The sequence below is a fragment of the Bactrocera neohumeralis genome, chromosome 6 (genome assembly GCF_024586455.1).
Source record: "Bactrocera neohumeralis isolate Rockhampton chromosome 6, APGP_CSIRO_Bneo_wtdbg2-racon-allhic-juicebox.fasta_v2, whole genome shotgun sequence".
In the NCBI taxonomy this organism is placed as follows: domain Eukaryota; kingdom Metazoa; phylum Arthropoda; class Insecta; order Diptera; family Tephritidae; genus Bactrocera; species Bactrocera neohumeralis.
In genome coordinates this window covers 37,050,545-37,069,379 of record NC_065923.1, presented here as the reverse complement: position 1 = coordinate 37,069,379, position 18,835 = coordinate 37,050,545, and the positions used below count along the sequence as shown (strand labels likewise).

The following is an 18,835-nucleotide window of genomic DNA, read 5'->3' as shown; positions in this document are numbered from 1 at the left end:
ATTTTGAATTTGGTTACACGTTTTTTTACACAAAACCAGCAAAAACGCTTCAGACTTTAAAGTATTTTGTTTCTTTTTCGAACTCAATATAAACTGGCCCGATCCTATTGCTTAAGCCGGACCACAGGCAACATTCAAGCTTGTGGAATACTGCATTATTTTCCAGCCGGAAGTCTTTGCGAACAAGAAAGCGGCTGAGATAGATAACAACGCAGGAAACAACATATAAAGTACCATTATAACGGGTTTTTCAAAAACCAACAGTTTTTAAATAAAGAAAAACGTTTTGGAATATCAATTTAATTCTTTATTCCTGTGAAAGTACATTCGATGCCATTATGTACGGAACTCGATTTCTTTTGCATGATCACCACAGGCACGCTTGCAGAAGTCTAGACGCTGAACCCAATTTTCGACGATTTTCAAGCATAAATCGGCCGATATTCCGCAATTTCACTTTCCTTATTCGTACGAAGTTCATCAATCGTCGCTGGCTTGTTGTCATAAGTAGACCATAGACTTGACAAAGTCTCACTGGAAATAGTCCAACGGCGCCAAATCGCACGACCAAGGCGGCTAATTGATTTTGCCATTTCGTGAGATAACACGTTCAACAAACTTGGTTTTCATTTAAACGATTATGACATTCGCGGTGTGGTTTGTGGCGCCGTCGTGTTGGAACCACATATTGCCCAAGTCCATATCATTGAATTCAGGCCAAAAATATTCGGTTATCATTGAGCTGTAGCAATTCCCATTCACAGTAACTTGCCGGTCTTGATCATAACGGAAGAAGTACGGCCTAACCGTAATTTTTTTGGGATGCAATGGTCACTAATGAAGAACGTATGAATGTACTTTCATTGAATGATTGAATTTCCCTGATATTCCAACCATTTTTTGTTTTATTTAAAAGAAACTTTTGTAGCGCTCTTAAAGTTAAGGCCACTGACTCGGAATTTCGATAGTAAATTTTAGTAATTTCGACTCGTAGTTGGTTTGTATAATTTTCTAATTGTAATGAAATAGCAAACCTTACTGAAGAGAAATGTTAAAAGAGTGGAAAAAATATAATGTTGTTTTCTGTCCCTATCGGTCTTCTTTTGTAGCGTCCCTATTGAAAAACTCGTTAAGTCGATAGCCAGGCGGCTCAGCTATACGCTGCTGAAGTATTAGCCAGTACGACACCGATTGACAACCAGGGAGACGAATTCGCTCAAATATAGAACTTTTCTACAGCAGCAAAAAGAGAGGAGAGAATCGAAAGCATCACAATATGGCAGCAACGGTGGCAAACTTCATGCAAAGGACGGTGGACGCACACACTGATTACGGACATATATTTGGGGATAGCTAGACAACATTGAGGACCTGGATTTCAACCTGACCCAAATATTAAGTGGCCATGGGTGCTTTAGAAGTTACCTATGCAAATATCGTCATGGCTTTAGTCCATATTGTCCGACGTGTACAGAGTGTATCGAAGACTCTGAACACGTACTCTATCATTACCTTCAAGAACGACGTGATGTTAAAATGAAATAAAACACTCATATATGGTCAAAGTGGGTTCTGTTTTGTTTTTGTTATGCAGATAATTTTATGCCATTTAGGATTCGAACGATATGTGTGCCAAATGGTTATCACGGTTGACCCGGCGCAGCATTGAAATTTTGGCTATAGTGCTTGTTTTCGACCTCCTCAACCGCTGCTGGTTTATTGGTGTAGACCTTTGATATAACTTCAGAGAAAGCAATTATATTTTCCGGGAAAATAATTAATTAAAATAGTCTAGAGGCATTAAATGGCATCTTCTAGACCCATTCCCCGAATTTAACGAATTGCCAAATTTTGCACTCAAGTGCCTTTGTTTAGACGTTAACATGAGGCGCCGCACCGTCTTGTTGGAAATAGTGACTGTGGTAACGGCCTTCCCCGCCTCATTGCGATATATATAAGACCCAAAATTGCGTTTCCTAAACCCAATAGCGATAATTTGGTTTGTAGTCGAAGCCAGTAAACCTCGACTTAATAGATTTTTCGACTTATAGTGACCACAGGAGAACGTGATTTTGCGTAATAATCTTGGACAAATTCCAAGTGTTGCTCCAAAGTGAAGCATGACATGTTGAAATGGTAAACCTATTGACCACACTGACAAAATTTGACACAAATCCATAAGAAAGTATGACAACCGCGATTAGACAAAATGACGTTATCTTTATTGGTAGATGATACTTAGCCCTGCCATAATTTCTGTTACAAAAGTTCAGGCCGTTCTAAAAATGGCGCATTTTTTAATAAATTTAAGTTTATTTAATGTACAAAATTTTATTCCACTGATAGGTGCTTTCACTCAAACACTGAAATGATTTGGCTATTGATCAATGCACAATTTCTGTTGCTATTGACGAAGCTGCTCGAACCAAAGATTTTTTGAAATTCTCGAAATATCTGTGGGTTTTCGAAAGGCAATGTTACAACTACAAATTATAGTCCAATGGATTGAAATCTGGACTTCCGGGCGGTCATTCATCTGCTGCTAAGAAATTTGGAATATTGCCTTTAAGCTACTATTTGGTGGTTGTTGGCTTGTAAGCTGGAGCGAAATCTTGTTGTAAGATCCAATGCTTCATATATAAAAAGGAGGCTTTTATGGCCGTTGACCGCGTGCAGAAAAAGCCACTTGCATCTGTTGAGTTTAATTTGCTTTGATGAGGTGATCACAAATCTCGACATTGATCTGGTCGATATGTATAAGTATGGGGAAAAGATCACTGTTAAATATTAGTATTAAGGAAATCGGTTTTAAATTACTCAAGAAACCTTCTTAACTTTCAAATATAAAACCGCGCGCTTTTTAAATATTTATTTCCTCGTTAATTTGGTTCAAGCGAACCGAAGTTATAATATCTTTCAGAAATAAAATAATTTCTATATAAGGTTTTAATTTCGATAGGTGGGTTTGCTTAAGTTACATGGGTTTACGGGTTTCAAAACAGGTCGATTTTTTTGTTGTTTTCTTACATTCTGCAACAACTCTAGAATATTGTCTTCAATTTTTAAGTTGATCTGAGTAATAGTTTCGGAGATACAGCTTTAAGAACTTGTGCGTTCGAGGCTAGCTAGGCCGTCTTTCAAAGCGTTTTCCTTGAAGCTGTGTTTTTGAAGTCAGTCTTCTTCATGAAATTTTTCACAGGTCTATAAGATACCATTCTTAAAGACTTGGACAAAGAATTTTTTTAGAATTACAACTATTTGAAAAAAAAATTCGCGAAATTTTAATTTTTTTGTAAAAATGTAAAAATCTAAATTCAATTATATTTCCTTCGTCCAAGTTCTAAGTTAAGGTTTTAACTAAAACACGTATTTTTTTACTTTAAATGACCCTGAGTTATCCTGCCAACGCGAGCGCATCTTTTTCCGGGCGTCACCGGAAAGGCGTCGCAATGGTCGAGTTTAAAATACTTTTTTTTTCCAAAAAATGTCAGAATTTTTTTGTTAATAGTATGTATGTATGTTTGTAACAATAAAAAATTCTAATAAAATATTTAATTTTTTATATGAGAAAAAAATTGTTGAAAAAGGCTGTGTTTTGCCCGAGAAAACCCAAGTAACCCCTTAACAGTGTACATACATATATGTTATAATGATCCGGTATCAGCGTTTCCTACAAATGCGCTGCTACTTGGGGAGAAAAGGACCTCCGCAAATTTTTAGAGCGATCTCTCACAAACGAAGGGACTAGTTTGCGTATATACATACATACATACATACGACATACATACATACATCGACTAGGCACGCCAAGCTGATCATTTATACACATATGTATGTATGTATATATTTTATATGGTCTCAAACGTTTCCTTCTGGATTTCAAATCTGAAAAGAATGTGTCCTGTCTATAAACAACTCAAATGGAAATTCATGTTTCACTGTTACAAAACAAATATTGTTACTAACTCAATCAGGTTCATTATATGGGGATATATTGGTTTTTGTAACTGATACTGCTTATGCATTTGCTAATTAGCTCCGAATAACCTAGTTTTACATAAAAAGTTATTTTATATTTTCTATTCCTATACATACATATGTATACTATATACTAGGGTGTTTCATTTAAACGTTTTTTTTATTTCTTCGCGGTCACATGAAAATTTTGCTTCCTATGTTGAGAAATTCTTTGAAAATTTGTGCCCTTAATATTGCCTTTAAGTAGTTCCTCTACGAATTTTCACGTTTTTCAGATATTTTCGAAAAAATTTACTAAACGATTGGTCTTGTCGAAAAATTAAATTTCTTACAAAAAATCTCTGTAACAAAGCACTTTAATGATATGAGCATATTTTGTCCGAAATTTAATTTCCTACAACTTTCCTTGAACGTTTTTTGACAAGACCAATTGTTTACTAATTTAAACAAAAAAAATGTGTAAAATGAAAAGATTAGAAAAGTAAGTACTTAAAGTCAAAATTAGGGCTCAAATTTTTATAAAAAATTTTTCAACATAAAAAAACAAAATTTCCACATATCCGCAAAGCAATAATAATAAATTAAATTAAACACCCTATTATATACATATTTACACGGACTGTATTCAAGTTTGTATATATGTACATGTAATTACTTAGTAATAACAATTTACGAAACTTGTAGCATTTTATTTCGTAATCATGTATCAATATCAAATATCTTGGGGAGGCATCAATGTGTTAACCACTAAACCGACGTAAAAGCCGCACTGAAGCGATTTGGATTCATGCTGTATATAAGTGCTCAGAACAATATCGGAAGCTTTAGTATTAGCACTGACCGGCTGCTAAGTTCTAGCAAATAAATTCTCAAAGTGGATATTTTAAATACGCTGTGCAAATTCGTAACCGATCTAACGCCTGCTTCAACCAACAACAGCAATAGAAGCAACCGTGAAAATACTACGCGAACACAAAAAAGCTCCACCGCCAAAAGCGATTTCAATAAATATCAGAAATTAGTTAAGTTTCATTCACTTGAGGACCTCAAATACAAAATGGCTTTCCGGGATAAAAACACTGTGATCACAGGTGGCGCCAGTGGCATTGGTTTGCAAGTGTGCAAGCAGCTACTGGCCAACGAGGCTTCGGTAAACGTACAAATGTGATGTCTCACAAGATTTTATGATTTAATAATATTTTGTTTCATTGAATAGAAAGTCGCCATTATTGATATTCAAGACAACACAGAAGATATCTCCAAGTTGCGCGCAGCACATCCTTCACAAACCATTTTGCTGATCAAAATGGACGTGGCGAATAGACAAGGAATTGAGAAGACTTACGCAGAGCTTAAAAAAGCCTTTGGCTCGATTGATATTGTTGTGAATGTAGCTGGAATCTTTAACGACCAAGATGTGCAACGCACCATTTTGGTCAATTTGGTAATTACAAAAACAATAATTTTAACTTTTATTATTTCAAATAAAGTTTTATTGTTTTTATCGCGAATTCATAGGGTGGTATCATCAATTCTTCACTCGCTGCGCTTAATGTGATGAGCAAGGAACATGGTGGCAATGGCGGCATTGTGGCTAATATGTCGTCTGTAGTCGGCTTGGATCCGATGTTTTTGCTGCCTGTGTATGCTGCCACCAAAGCAGGAATAATCAATTTCACACGCTGTTTGGGTGTAGGTGTAATGTGATTTTAGACCAAATGGCTGAATAAAACTGTCTCTTTTACAGACGGACATTTACTTGAATCGCACTGGCATCAAGTTCATTACAATTTGTCCGGGTGCCACCATTACCGATATGTTCACCAATTTCACGGAGAAGATCCTGTTCGCCGATATGGGTGATGAGTCATACCGAGTGCTGGACCGTCTCAATAAGCAAAGTGCTACTGATGTATCACGTTGTATTCTTAGCGCTTTAGAAAAAGAGAAAAATGGCGAAGTGTACATAATCGAAGGAAAGCGGCTATTCCCAATGGAAATGAAGAGTTATTGGCGTGGCATTGAAAGGGAGTTGAATGAATAAAATAAAACTTTATATTGTATTACAATTCTACAATGTAGCAATGTTAACAAAGTTAGTGTCTTATTAAATTGTAAACAAAAATAATTATTTTTCGGAAAATTTATGTTCAACGAATTTATTAACATTTTGGCTTGTCACTTTGAAAAACTGCATATATATAACATAACATTTATGTTAATCATCACGCCAAGTAACCAGCACTTCATCTGTACGATAACGTTGCGTAACAAATGAATCTTCGAAAGGCATGCGGGTGCCTGAACGGAACATTTCGGCGCCTGCATGTGCAATCATCAGTCCATTATCAATACAATAACGCTCGTCAATGGCGAATAACTTTCCACCACGCTCCTCACACATAATGCGCATCATTTCTTGCAAACGTTCATTACATCCCACGCCGCCCACAATCAGCACCTTTTTATGAAAACTTTTAGTTACTAATGGCAATTATTTGTACAGATTTAGAATTAGGATACCTCATTCGATTCGCAGTGTGCCATTGCTCTTTCCGTAATTTCCACCAGCATTGCAAAAATAGTTTCTTGTAATGAATAGCAAAGATCTTCCTTCGTATACTCTGGTTCTTCGACAGTTATTTCCGCCTTCTTACGTTTGTTGCGCCTTTTGCTAGGATCGGCAAGGTCTTCAATGTGTGAGAGAATGCCTGAGAAACTTACATCCATGCCTATGAAGACAAATTATGAAATAACTAAGTAGATAATTTTGATTTAGCAACAACCTTTGACAACGTATGGAAGTTTGATATAATTCTTTCCACTCTTAGCTAACTGTTCGATATTATAACCCGGACTTGGATCATTAGATAGTTTAATAATACGCGCAAATCTGTCGAGGCAATTGCCAACGGCAATATCTATCGTTTCACCAAAAATACGATAACGTTTATTAGAATATGCAATCACTTGTGTATTGCCTCCACTCACATAGAGCACAATCGGATTCAAGGCGCCTGTTATTAGACGTCCCATTTCTATGTGACCAATACAATGGTTCACTCCCAAAAGTGGTATTTCCCACAATAAAGAAAGTGTTCGAGCTACAATAGCACCGATTAAAAGTGGAGGCGCCATCCCAGGACCTTTAGTATAACATATGACATCCAAGTCTTTTGGTTGAAGTTGTGATTCTTTCAGTGCTTGTTTTATAAGTTGATGAATGAAATCTCTATGGTGCGCAGCAGTCTCCTTGGGTAAAAATCCTGTTAAATTTGTATATTAAAAATTAACATTCATAGAACATATTATTTTCGTCTTACAACCTTCGCCCGGCGGTGTCACATAGGTACGCCGCACATTGGCTAAAACTTCTCCATCACGTATTATGCCCACGCCAATTTTATTTGCACTTCCTTCAATACCCAGTGCACAAACCATTTTCTACTTTAATTTTAAACAAGTTTTATATAGAAACTTATTGGATTAAATTGTTTTTTTTTTATATAAATTGTACAAATTTCAATGTTTATCAGAGCACCTGTATAAAATTTGAAGTAAACAAACAGCTGTCATTTCACTAAATCAGCTGTTCATGAAGATATTTTACTAGTGTTGACAACTCTCCAATTTTGCTTGCTATTGGTTTATAAAACAAAGGATCACTTAATAAATTATTTTATTAATAATTTATAGACTAATTATAAGTAAAGAATATGAAACTTTTTAATACAATATGTTGAATTATGTTTGCTCATTTATGTTGAAATGTTAGAGCATTCAAGAGAACATATATGAAAATATGTTTCACATGTATTTTATTTTACTATTTCTAATATAGTATAAACTATGATGATAACTCAACATAAACTGGTTCTTCAAGCTATAATTTGGGTTATAATTTAGCCCTCCTCAGTATCTTCATCATCTTCTTGCAAGTGATCGAGCCTTAAAGTACCTGCCGCACGGGTTTGATTTTCCACGGACTTTACTTGCTTTTTCTTCTTTGTATCTCTTTGTTGCCCTACAACATATTCCGGCATAACTACTCTTGACCCTTTAAGTCTTGGTTTGTCAACCTCAGCATCTTTAACTTCGTCTTCTTCCTTATCTCTCATCTGCTTTCTTATTTTGCTAGATTTCTTGAATTCAATTTTGGCATTCGTTTCGAGGGAAGTGCCGTCTTGTCGTTCTCGTGCTTCAAGTTGTTCATCCATTTGTTTTAAGAACTGGAATGCTGCGGCTGTATTGGTATGATCTGAAATATCCACATCTGCCAGCGAGTACTTTGTCCATTTTTGTGGATTGACCTATTGTTCAAAATATGAGGTAAGTTGTACTGTTTTCCCCAAATAATACAATAATGCAAATAATTACCTTAAAATCTGGTACTTTACGTGGTTTCAAGCATTTTGATAACGGCATCTCAGGTTTCTTAAATATGCTTTCCTTTCCCCGCATTCGTGATAGACTTTTATCAGGAGACATTAGGTTCCTGTTCTTTTTTGGTGTGCCGCGGCGATATACCAGATCCAATGTAGGGTTTGCAGACTGACTTTGATCTAAAGCTGTTCCAGATAATTCTTTACTTGCATTATCAAGACATGCGAATAGAGCACTCCGTTTGGCTTCGAAATCTTGCATTTTTATAATTTTTGTATCAATGATTACTCTTTTTTTTAAATTTAGAATATAAATTATTTACTTAATTCGCTCAAAATTGTGGAACAAAACAAAACATATCAAAACATATGTGGTGTTGCCATAGAACAGTGTTGCAAAATTTATATTGAGGAATTTCTCAGGTTCTACTCGTCGTCGGAAATAGTGTTGCAGTGTAGCTTGTAAACTGAAATATTGTTATAAACATTAAAAAAAAAATTAATAACATTTAAGGTTGAGAGTTGATAGATTACGTGCATATAATATTATTAAACTCAATGACTAATTAAGATAAAAAATGTTTGAAGTATTTCAGATGGCAATGTGCTACTTATGTGTCAAATGCAGCATTTCAGAAACTACCTACCAATATAAACAAGAATTGATAATGCTATATGTAAGGCGGCTAGTGTATATTTTCCAGTCTATTAGCTCTGAGTGACATAATTTTATATTATCTATGGCTACTAAACTCAGTCTACTTGGAAAGACTGATATCAACCCCGATTTTACATTTTTAAGATGCAATTTTGAAAGTAATTGCTCATATTTGTGGAATTGTTTGTAAAATGAAACAGAAAGAAATGGAAAACAATGCTGATAAATGAAATTTAAACTACAAACTTATAAAATCAAACAAACAATATTTTGACATAACTCGTTAAAAATTCGGCTTAATCATATGAAAATATTAATAAATATTGTGAAATATATTCACTAAGAGTGCAACTAAAAAAAAAAAATCGTTTCCATATTTCGGTACTTTATATCTTAAAAAACTATTTGTTAAATATTAAATCGATATCCGAGTTTTTGAGTTATAGCTGTTTAAATGGTAGCCGTTCAGTTCTATTCCGACCTGTTGCTACAGAGTATTATAGTTTTGTTCACCTAACGGTTGTACGTATCACCTAAAACTAATCGAGATATAGGGTTATATAAACATACATAAATGGTCAGGGTGACGAGAAAAGTTGAAATCCGGGTGACTGTTTGCCTGTACGTCCGACCGTGCAAGCTGTAATTTGAGAAAAAATTTAGATATCTAGGAGTAATTGGATCACTGCCACACCCACAAACCGCCATTAACCGAAAACCTATAAAGTGTCATAACTATGCACTAAATTTAGTTATAAAACTATAATTTGGTAAAAGGGATCGCAGTAGCAAGGTGCACCTGTGGGCAAACAATTTTGAAAAAGTGGGTTTGGCCACGCTACTAAGTTTAATGAGCGCAGATCTTATAAGATCTCGTACCGACATTGAGAAAATTTATGAAATCGGATGAAACGTTCACTCCCCATATAACGGGACTATTAAAAACTAACAAAAGCGCAATAAATAAATAACTAAATATGCCAGAATATTAAATTTTATCTCCGAGATTGTATTAGAGACCTTTATAGGAGCCGGTGTGAAAATTAGACAATGGGTGTGAAACCGCCCACTTTTTGGTGAAATCGGATATCTAGGGGCCTGATTCACCAATTTCGACAAAATTTAGCACGTGGCATAGTCTTTATATTCTTTTGCCACAGTACGAAAATGAGCGAAATCGGCCTAAAACTACGTCTTCTTCCCATATACCACATTATTAAATTCCATTTGATTCTTTAACTTTCCAGTACACAAATCAAGAAGCGTTTAATATAACGGGATGAAATTTTGCACGAAAAATGCGTTTAGTGTATGTATGTATATCGGTCAATTTGTGAGCCGTCTCAACGAGAATGAGAGAGCATATTTTACTTATAAAAGTGTATCTTCGTGTCTAAAATAGATAAATTTGACCGGACACTTGACCTAGCCCTCATATATCAGAATTTTCGCACATCCGGCTGACTTTACTCTATATGATTGGTTTTTTAGCATGTTGCATATTAATATTATGTGGTATTGGGAAAAATAATCAAATCGGGTTAATTCTACTCCAATCTTATATCGAATATGTCGGAGTATGTACATATCTCTATAATAGCTTAGATTCCGATCCTCTGTTAGACGTTTTACACTTTTCGGTATTTTCCTGGCTTTGATTTTTGCAAGTTGCAAGAGAATTCAATTTGCAATTTCAATTTTTCTCCAAACAACATATCTCGAATTTGCTGCAGTGACAACTGGAAAACAAACGATCCAAAGTTTTGTTCTGCTTATTCTATACATAATTCTACTTAGAATGACTCAATCGGACTAAAGCCATCTTTTTAATTTTTGTTTTTTTTTTTTTTTTTTATCGTAGGTCATTGTACGGAGAATGTCTTCTAGTTTAACGCGACTTTTTTATTTGTAGGTTTCCTCCAGGGAGAAGGCCGGAATCACTGCAGCAGTGGAGAAGCCTTTTTAGGGTCGTCGCTAAACTGTGTATTCTTGAAGCATCTAGTATAAATAAACCTTGAAAATTCGGAAACAGTCTACAGTAGTTTCTTTTTTTTATTTCGGTTTTGTGCGATTGATTTTTAACGCAAAGTTTAAAAAAAATTAATAATTGTTTATATGAGAGATATGTGTTATAGCTGGCCGATCCGACTGATTCTGAAAAATTAGCAAAAAAAAAAATACCAAAATGCATCTACGTATTAAATTAAATTCGGATATCTCAAAAACTGACGAACTAATTTATATGATCCTTAAAAAACTTCACCTTAGAAACTACCTCGAAACCGTTTTTAGTCTCTTATGCAAAGTTGTTCAAAATGATTTGTGGAACATTTCCCGTACCAGCGATTTTCCCCTTTTTTCTGTCATCAACCTGCTTTAATACACATACATATGTATGTAAATGATCAGCATTACGAACTGAGTCGAGTTAGCCAAGTCCGTCTGTCTCTAACTATGTATACACGCGAACTAGTGCGATTGTTGTAGCGACAGAAAACATTCCTGAAGTAATTTGAAGGAATACTGCCAATTTGTCCTTGGCAGGATAAAAATCCTGGGTTATTTCCGGTATTTTCCGGTTACATAGACGCGACTGTCGCTGCAAAGGGAGAGGCATGAATGCTAATCTGCTCCAACCACGTTTAGGGTCGTAGTAAATAGTTGCAGCGCACCGTGCCGCCCGAACTCTGGGTCCGGGAGGAATTGTCCCGCTCTCTCCACTTCTCTCGTTCACTTATTATCTGTAATTGTGGTGTAGATAGTAGTTGAAGCATTTGTTCGCTCCCCTCCTCCCACCCTACTATCACGTATAAATTAAATATAACTTAAAAACATGTTTATTCAAACGTTTGTGGTATATTTATTTGTGTATTTTTCTGGTAGTTCAGTTATGGTATATGTTACAAATTGTTCATTGATTGCATAATATTGCGCGAAAACTTAATTTATGAGATTGACAGAAATGCAAGCAACTGAGTTTAAATTTTAAGTATATCGTAATGGTATGAAATTTATAGTATGACTGTTTTCATTATGGCTGAGAAGCAACAATTTGCTTTGTTTATATTTATTAATATACTCTTATTTACTGTTTTCAAAAGTATTCGTACCAATTTCGATATATATTTGTGGTGATCTCATACTTACAAATTTGTAGTGAGATCTACACCGGTTGTACACACGCTAAAATGATGCTGATGATGCTATTTTGGTTGCGAAGCTTTAAAAACTAACAAATGCTTCACACCTTAAATCCACTGCTTTCGTAAAAATATGGCCATTCGTTAAAATTACTTAAAACTTGCATAAATTTTTCTATAATGTAATAATAATGTATTTTGTGTATGAATATGAAAAAGCTTGCAGCTCTCCAACTCTTTCTATCTCTCCCAGCATCTTCGTTTCAAATTAAAACACTCGTTTGAACGCCATTTTATGTTAAAATTGTATGCTGCATGATTATTAAAGCTAACTCTGTGTATCTTAATATGTTGTTATGTATGCGTGTATGCATGTAGACGATGCGTGTATGTATTGTACTTAGATTCCTTTTCAATTAGGCTAATATTCTTTGAACAAATTTTCTATAAACAAATTTGTATGGTTACATTGACTAGCAAAAACTTACTTAACATAACGTAAATTGGCATAAAATAATGGTCTACATAAAAATATACATGTGTATATAATTTGGTCTATATAAGTACAATACTTAAATCTAAGTATATGTTAGTAATATGTCAGACATGGCAACGAACTTTCCAAGCACAATTGTTAGCTAAAAATTATACGATTACCTATAAATTTCTATAATATTCTTGCTCTGGAATATGTATGTATGTATGTATGTTATGTATATACAATTATAGCGGTACTATTTAAGTATGGATTTCGCTAGCAAATTCGCACGGCATCGGTATGTCAGTATAAAAACTTAATCTACACATTCTAGTTGGTTTGCAATATTTCCCTTTCTTTTCACATTCTCGTACATATAACGCGGTATGCTCTATTTATATTATGTATAAGCAACAACATGGCTTATACTACTGAAAATACAACTCTTTGACTACTGCAAATACAACTTCTCATGCATCGTTCTAATTCGGTTATTTGAGTACGTAACTGTAACGATGCGTAAAACCTTAAGGTTATGTTTGTTATAGTGCAATTAGTCGATTATCGTAAGAGCACCGTAGCTTTTTTTCAAATGAGGAAAGAAACAATGAGACATTGAGCCGTTAGAAAAATAAAAAATCACTCATTTTATGTCTGTTAAAGAGATAAAAGCTTGTAAAACAGTAGCTCCACTGCTGTTACGCGTAGAGAAAATGACTTTTACTTAATTTCACTTCCTAAATTAAACTACTTTGAAAATTCACAGCTGGACAATTAACTATTTTTCAATTCGCTAACATGCCAACTAAGCTTTGATCATCCAAAGTTTACAGCTTTATCCATGCATTTGGGCTACGCCAACTCTAACTATTTTATTTTAGCTAATTCGTACTTTTCGCCTTCCCTTCCTGCAGCATATAAACTCTAATTCTTACTTTTCGCCCACTCTTCCTTCAGCGTCTATACTCTAACAAAGACAGTGCCTCACATTGAACTACTATTTCTGAGCTTGAATGTGCGCCGCTCTCTTAACCAATTGCACTATGGAGTAGTGGAAAATTCAAATTGTACAAAACGTGAGAGCAGTTGGTTATGTGCTTATGCATATCTCAATATTCAAATGCTTGTTAGTCCACTAGGTTGTAACTTAACTACGGTATATTTTAGTCGAAAATGCATGCGAATACTGCCAAGCAGTTCATGCCGAAATTACTCCAGCAACCGTCTTCGCCGGATGCACCCTTTTCGGCGCGCCGCATTTTCTTCGGATAGTTCTTCGGGTTGGTGCGATCGCTAAGGTGTATTGGCATTTTTGGGAATTCGGGACGTGGCGTTCGAAACTTCTCCAGCAATTGACTTTGCTCTGGTGTCAGATTCTTCAGCTTCTTACCTAAATAAATAATAAATATCGAATTTTACTTGGAAAAGCTGGTAATAACTTTTTTAACTACCTTCGATGGCATCACTCACGAGCGAAACTTCCACCGGATCCAGCAGTTCAACGCGATCACATGCTTTGCGAAATTCATTGATATTCATGAGTAAATAACGTGGCGCGTAGCATAGCGGCCCGAGCACACGTCGTCTGTTCTCGGCCGTTGCGTCGAGCTTCTTGCGTTGACACTCGGCCACACTCCAGTCCGCCAAACAATTGAAGAGCACAAGCTCGGAACTTAGTTGTAGCGCCTCACGTTTCGCTATCATTTCGAGTTCCTCAAAGCGTAATTCGTTGATTTGCTGTTTGGTCAACACCAATTGCGCATGCATGTCGATCAACTGTAGCGAGTTGTTGAGCAAAGCCATGCCGAATTCCTCTGCTGTGAAGGGATTGGGGTGTGGACTTGATTCAGCGCCCGCATTCGCATTGTCGCCTGCACCAGCAGCAGCGGTGCCGCCACCAGCATTGGCGTTTGTTTGAGGGTTTGGTGTTTTACGTTTTGCCTTCTTGTTGGCAGCGCTATCCTGTGTTGTAATTACAGCACCCAATTGGTGTTGGTTTGGTACTGAAATGCTTTGGTAGAACCACAGCGAACGAAAGATGTCGATCACCACTGCGCTCGTCAATTGCAGGTCCAGCTCACGTATGCAGTGTATTACCTGTTAGCGACAAAGCAACGAAAAAGTTTATGTGCTTCCCACTGGCGTGTGAATGTTTGCATTTACTCACCAAATCGGGACAATTGAAACGATCGGCCAACTCCAGTATTTTCAGTATATGCAAATGGTCGCGATACCGCACGAATTTCGTCTCTAAAAACCGTATGACCAATTCGAAGTCGTTCTTGTCCACATTGGATATTTGAAAATGATTATCGCCCTTGCGTCCACTATTTGGGCCAGCTCGTATCAGCTTCGCCAACTCAACACTGTTCTCCAGCACTGCCTTGCGCTCGCAGCGTATCATGTAGCGATCGTCGCCATTCACAACGATGAAATCGATGTAGGGACTTGGTATGACAGGCACAACAGTGGAGACGTTTGTGTGGCCGTGCATTAGGAAAGCAGGTGGTGCTGTGGGGGTGACCATGGTTTGGTTGCCAGCTACGTTATGACCGTCAGAGGCCAAACCAAATGGCAATACCATTTCAACACACGGCCGCTAAGTGGAGACCGAAAAGTGCTGCTGCGCCGTTGATGGCTTCAAAACAAACCTCCGTTGCGTCAAAGTTTTCCTCTCCAATTCCCCTGAGCTATCTCAGTAACAGTAAGCGTCGGTTTCAAGGTGGAAGTGTTCGAAATAATACTTGACGTTTGTAATCCTGGTGCTTATTTGGAAGTGGAGGCAGTGATTGTTCACATAATTCAAGGTGATATTCTGCAAATAAATCAAACAGATGTACAGATTATAGTGAAATGAAGTAAATAAAATATTATTATTATTCTATCTAAAATATTAGTTGTGTTCGATTTGCTATAAGGTTGAGAGTGCCGAACCGAACTCATAACTGACATTAATGAGATTTCGTATAAATGATTGAAAAATGAAATGTTTGGCGTTTTACGTCTTAAGACGTGAATGGAGAAGTGGTTTAATAGAGAAGGAGACTACTATCTCAATCTATTCCGACGGGTCCAAAATGGACTGCGGAGTAGGTACGGGGGTATACTCTTAGGATGTCTCTCTCCATCGTCTATTAAACTCAGCCAGCATTTTTCAAGTGGAAACTATTAAGTAAATATACTATAGAGAAGGCTGTAAGAGTGTACAGTTGCTGGCATACGCCGATTATATTCATTATATTCATACTGGTTGGTGCTTGGGACTGGTTGTGAACGAGGGCAAGACGAAATATCTCCTTCAACAAACAAACAGTCGTCGGACTTGCGACTTGGCTCCCACGTCACTGTTGACAATTTGAAAGCCGCAATGTCTGGCGATCCAATTGCCAATGTGACTTGTGACTTTAACAAATAATTTGCAATAAAAAGCGTTTGATATTATAAATCCCGTTATAAACTATGCTATCGTTTAAGTTGAATCAAGCTACACACAGAGTACACAAATTTATCACAATATGTTTAGTAGATTCGGAGTTTATAGCGGACAAACAAGGTGTCTTATCGAATTATACTTTAATTTGTTTCATGAATTGCATTCCTTACGTTTGAGAGATTATGGACTGTGTTAGAATCAGTTGAAACGTCAGGAATGCGATTTAAAAATCTTCCAGGACTTAGATCGAACTGAGCTCGATTAATGGATAATGCCGAGGGCAACAAAGTCATCATATTAGAGATGTTGTTGGAGAAAGAATTACCATTCATATTTATATCAAGGTCAATCGCACAATGCACTTTTATTTGTGAGTACTCTCATCATTTATCTTGACTTGAGACAAATTGTTTAAGCTTCTTCTTCTTAATTGGCGTAGACACCGCTTACGCGATTATAGCCGAGTTAACAACAGCGCGCCAGTCGTTTCTTCTTTTCGCTACGTGGCGCCAATTGGATATTCCAAGCGAAGCCAGGTCCTTCTCCACTTGGTCCTTCCAACGGAGTGGAGGTCTTCCTCTTCCACAAAAAAGTAATTTCTGTATCCACAAGACAATTTCATATACTTTTCCACAATTATTAGGAATTCTTCAACAAAAGGTTAATCTGGTTAATTTCTCATAGAAATTGCAACCATTCTAGCAAATGTTTTAACAAAAACTCAAATCAAGGCAGCGATGTGTAGCCCTGATGTAAGAAAATCGCAAATGAATTATTTACACATGAATAAAAAAAAGCAAGTATACGCAGTGGCGAACCGATTCAATTCCTCCCTCCACTGCTCGTTACGATTAAGCTTTGCCCTTTTTGTGCGATAGTGATACAAAGTTGATTAGATGAATGCTATCTCTTAAACAATTTTTTCTAATATAGCCCATTACAGCCATAACTAATCTTCAATTCTAAGGTGTTATGCGGTCAGAATTTTCAAACAAATAATTTTTACATTTTCTTAAAGTATAATATCGTAGATATATTCTCTATAAGTTTGAAGTAAATCAGACAAATATTTTTCGAAATAGTTGATATTTAGCAAAGGGTTCTCATACGCTCTACGTAGTATTACCTATATACGTATATTATACCCATTCGTCGTACTATTTTTTTCTAGGTTGGTATGGCTGTCTCGGACATCTGTGCCAAATGTCAGATTAAAATATTAATTAGTCTTTAGTATGTATACGCTTGTCTCTCTGAAGCCTATAAAGACATTCCGCGATTTTTACGTTGAGTGAAATTATTCAACAAAGAAATTCCATTAAATTGTCTGTGTGGAATGAAATTTCTGGTGCCGAAACGTTCCGAATGTTGGGAAACTCCTGCGGTGATAATTGTGGATCAGTGAAAACCATTTTGAAAGATCATTTGATTCCAAATCACTAATTTTTTTCGAAGCGACAGCGTTGCGTTAAAATCTGTGAAACAATGCTTTCCGACTCCATGATGTCATTAAACGTATTATTACTGGCGATGAGTCTTGGATCTATGCTTACGACCTGGAAACACGAAATATCATGGCAAAGGTGACCCGAAGCCAAAACCCCACGTCAAAGCAAGTCAAAAATTAAGGTTAAGTTGACAGTTTTCTTCGATTACAGAGATGTGGCGCACTCCGAATGCCTTCCGACCGGCCAAGCTGTCAACAAGGAATACTATTTGAGTGCTATGCGTCGTTTGCGCAAAGCTATTCGTAAAAAGAGGCTGGAATTATGGCTCGACAACGCCCGTTAAAACAAAAATTATATAAGCAAAACTGTTTAACAAAAAATATAATAATTATAAGAAAAATCCATAGATGAATATTTGAGTGCCTTCAACATATTCTCGAGTGAACGAAAATGTATATATTGCTTATGAAAAAATTTAAGTAATTATCACCAAATAATAATCGTGCTTTTTAGTTTGACACTTTTGATTAATCGAGCGACATAATTTAGTTTTATCTTTACAAACTTGCACACAGAAATTGGCTTATGCTATCTGCAAATGTATATTCTATCAATAGGTACATGCTTCAACAGTTCATTAATACCTTTATTCGAGTTATTACTAATTAATTGTTTAGCATAACTTTTAAGTTGTGGTTCTGTCGTTCATTCAATACAAATCACTCACATTTTAGTAAATTCAAAATGCCAAATTCGCACGCAGTAGAAATTTTTACCAACCAACCAGATCGGTCATGTTATGATAGACGGAAGACACGTCTACAGTGTTCTAGAAGTGCGTACGCTCCGAGGTTCTCACATAGACTCGGACCACTATATTGTTGTAGCGAAGATACGCACCCGCCTCTGTATATCAAAGCATGCCCATCAACAAGCACAGGAAAGGTACGACGTCGAGAAGCCCCTATCACCACCGACAGCGAAACGGTTTTCTACTCGACTTGCTCACCTGCTCTCTGAAAGCGCTCATCAGCAACTCGATATAGTGGAATTGTGCGACGGCATTTCAAGCCCCAGCTACAGCTGCCAGCGAAACCATTGGTTTTCGTAAAGGTCGAAAGAACTGTCGTGTCGCAGTGGAGAAAAGCGGACGGCCCACCTAGCGATGTTGTAATCGACTACAACATGAGCAGGGTGGGATAGATACCGAGAGTTGAAGGAAGGTGCACATGCAGATAAAAAAGAAGAAAGAGGCTAAAGAGCTTGAGATGCTGGCCGACAGGGGTAATACTCGAAAATTCTACGAAATGATGCGACG

At 36.5% G+C, this 18,835-nt stretch overlaps 4 protein-coding genes across 5 annotated transcripts in view; 1 reads left to right on the top strand and 3 right to left on the bottom strand.

Moving 5' to 3' along the window:
* Positions 1-4,794: 4,794 nt before the first annotated feature.
* Positions 4,795-6,106, top strand: LOC126761440 (alcohol dehydrogenase 2). The gene is made up of 4 exons (XM_050477579.1): positions 4,795-5,128; positions 5,195-5,422; positions 5,497-5,670; positions 5,726-6,106. Exons 1-4 carry the CDS (start codon positions 5,036-5,038, stop codon positions 6,020-6,022), a joined length of 792 nt encoding a protein of 263 aa, XP_050333536.1. The 5' UTR covers positions 4,795-5,035; the 3' UTR covers positions 6,023-6,106.
* LOC126761439 (probable tRNA N6-adenosine threonylcarbamoyltransferase) lies at positions 6,107-7,692 on the bottom strand. The gene is made up of 4 exons (XM_050477578.1): positions 7,305-7,692; positions 6,765-7,244; positions 6,502-6,710; positions 6,107-6,439 (listed from the first exon to the last, which is right to left on the bottom strand). The coding sequence occupies exons 1-4, from the start codon at positions 7,417-7,419 to the stop codon at positions 6,197-6,199; spliced, it is 1,047 nt and encodes a 348-aa protein (XP_050333535.1). The 5' UTR covers positions 7,420-7,692; the 3' UTR covers positions 6,107-6,196.
* Positions 7,693-7,779: 87 nt separating this feature from the next.
* Positions 7,780-8,722, bottom strand: LOC126761441 (protein TSSC4). The gene is made up of 2 exons (XM_050477580.1): positions 8,356-8,722; positions 7,780-8,288 (listed from the first exon to the last, which is right to left on the bottom strand). The coding sequence occupies exons 1-2, from the start codon at positions 8,620-8,622 to the stop codon at positions 7,881-7,883; spliced, it is 675 nt and encodes a 224-aa protein (XP_050333537.1). The 5' UTR covers positions 8,623-8,722; the 3' UTR covers positions 7,780-7,880.
* A 3,132-nt stretch (positions 8,723-11,854) lies between these two features.
* The window catches only part of LOC126761387 (uncharacterized), a 33,451-nt gene continuing 26,470 nt past the window's right edge, over positions 11,855-18,835 (bottom strand). For both annotated transcript variants that reach the window (XM_050477497.1, XM_050477498.1), the window contains exons 2-4: positions 14,804-15,451; positions 14,088-14,733; positions 11,855-14,026 (exon numbers count right to left, since the gene is read on the bottom strand). In XM_050477497.1, the coding sequence (XP_050333454.1) occupies positions 13,800-14,026; positions 14,088-14,733; positions 14,804-15,220 (1,290 nt within the window). In that variant the 5' untranslated portion in view covers positions 15,221-15,451 and the 3' untranslated portion in view covers positions 11,855-13,799. The remainder of the gene's footprint in view (positions 14,027-14,087; positions 14,734-14,803; positions 15,452-18,835) is intronic.

Excerpts from the sequence above, each read along its gene's own strand:
- LOC126761440 (XM_050477579.1), top strand. The coding sequence starts at position 5,036 with ATGGCTTTCCGGGATAAAAACACTGTGATCACAGGTGGCGCCAGTGGC. Across the intron at positions 5,129-5,194 it reads TACTGGCCAACGAGGCTTCG|AAAGTCGCCATTATTGATAT; the intron begins GTAAACGTACAA and ends TTCATTGAATAG. Across the intron at positions 5,671-5,725 it reads ATTTCACACGCTGTTTGGGT|ACGGACATTTACTTGAATCG; the intron begins GTAGGTGTAATG and ends TCTCTTTTACAG.
- LOC126761439 (XM_050477578.1), bottom strand. The coding sequence starts at position 7,419 with ATGGTTTGTGCACTGGGTATTGAAGGAAGTGCAAATAAAATTGGCGTG. Across the intron at positions 7,245-7,304 it reads TGTGACACCGCCGGGCGAAG|GATTTTTACCCAAGGAGACT; the intron begins GTTGTAAGACGA and ends CAAATTTAACAG. Across the intron at positions 6,440-6,501 it reads CACACTGCGAATCGAATGAG|GTGCTGATTGTGGGCGGCGT; the intron begins GTATCCTAATTC and ends TTTCATAAAAAG.
- LOC126761441 (XM_050477580.1), bottom strand. The coding sequence starts at position 8,622 with ATGCAAGATTTCGAAGCCAAACGGAGTGCTCTATTCGCATGTCTTGAT. Across the intron at positions 8,289-8,355 it reads GTAAAGTACCAGATTTTAAG|GTCAATCCACAAAAATGGAC; the intron begins GTAATTATTTGC and ends TTTGAACAATAG.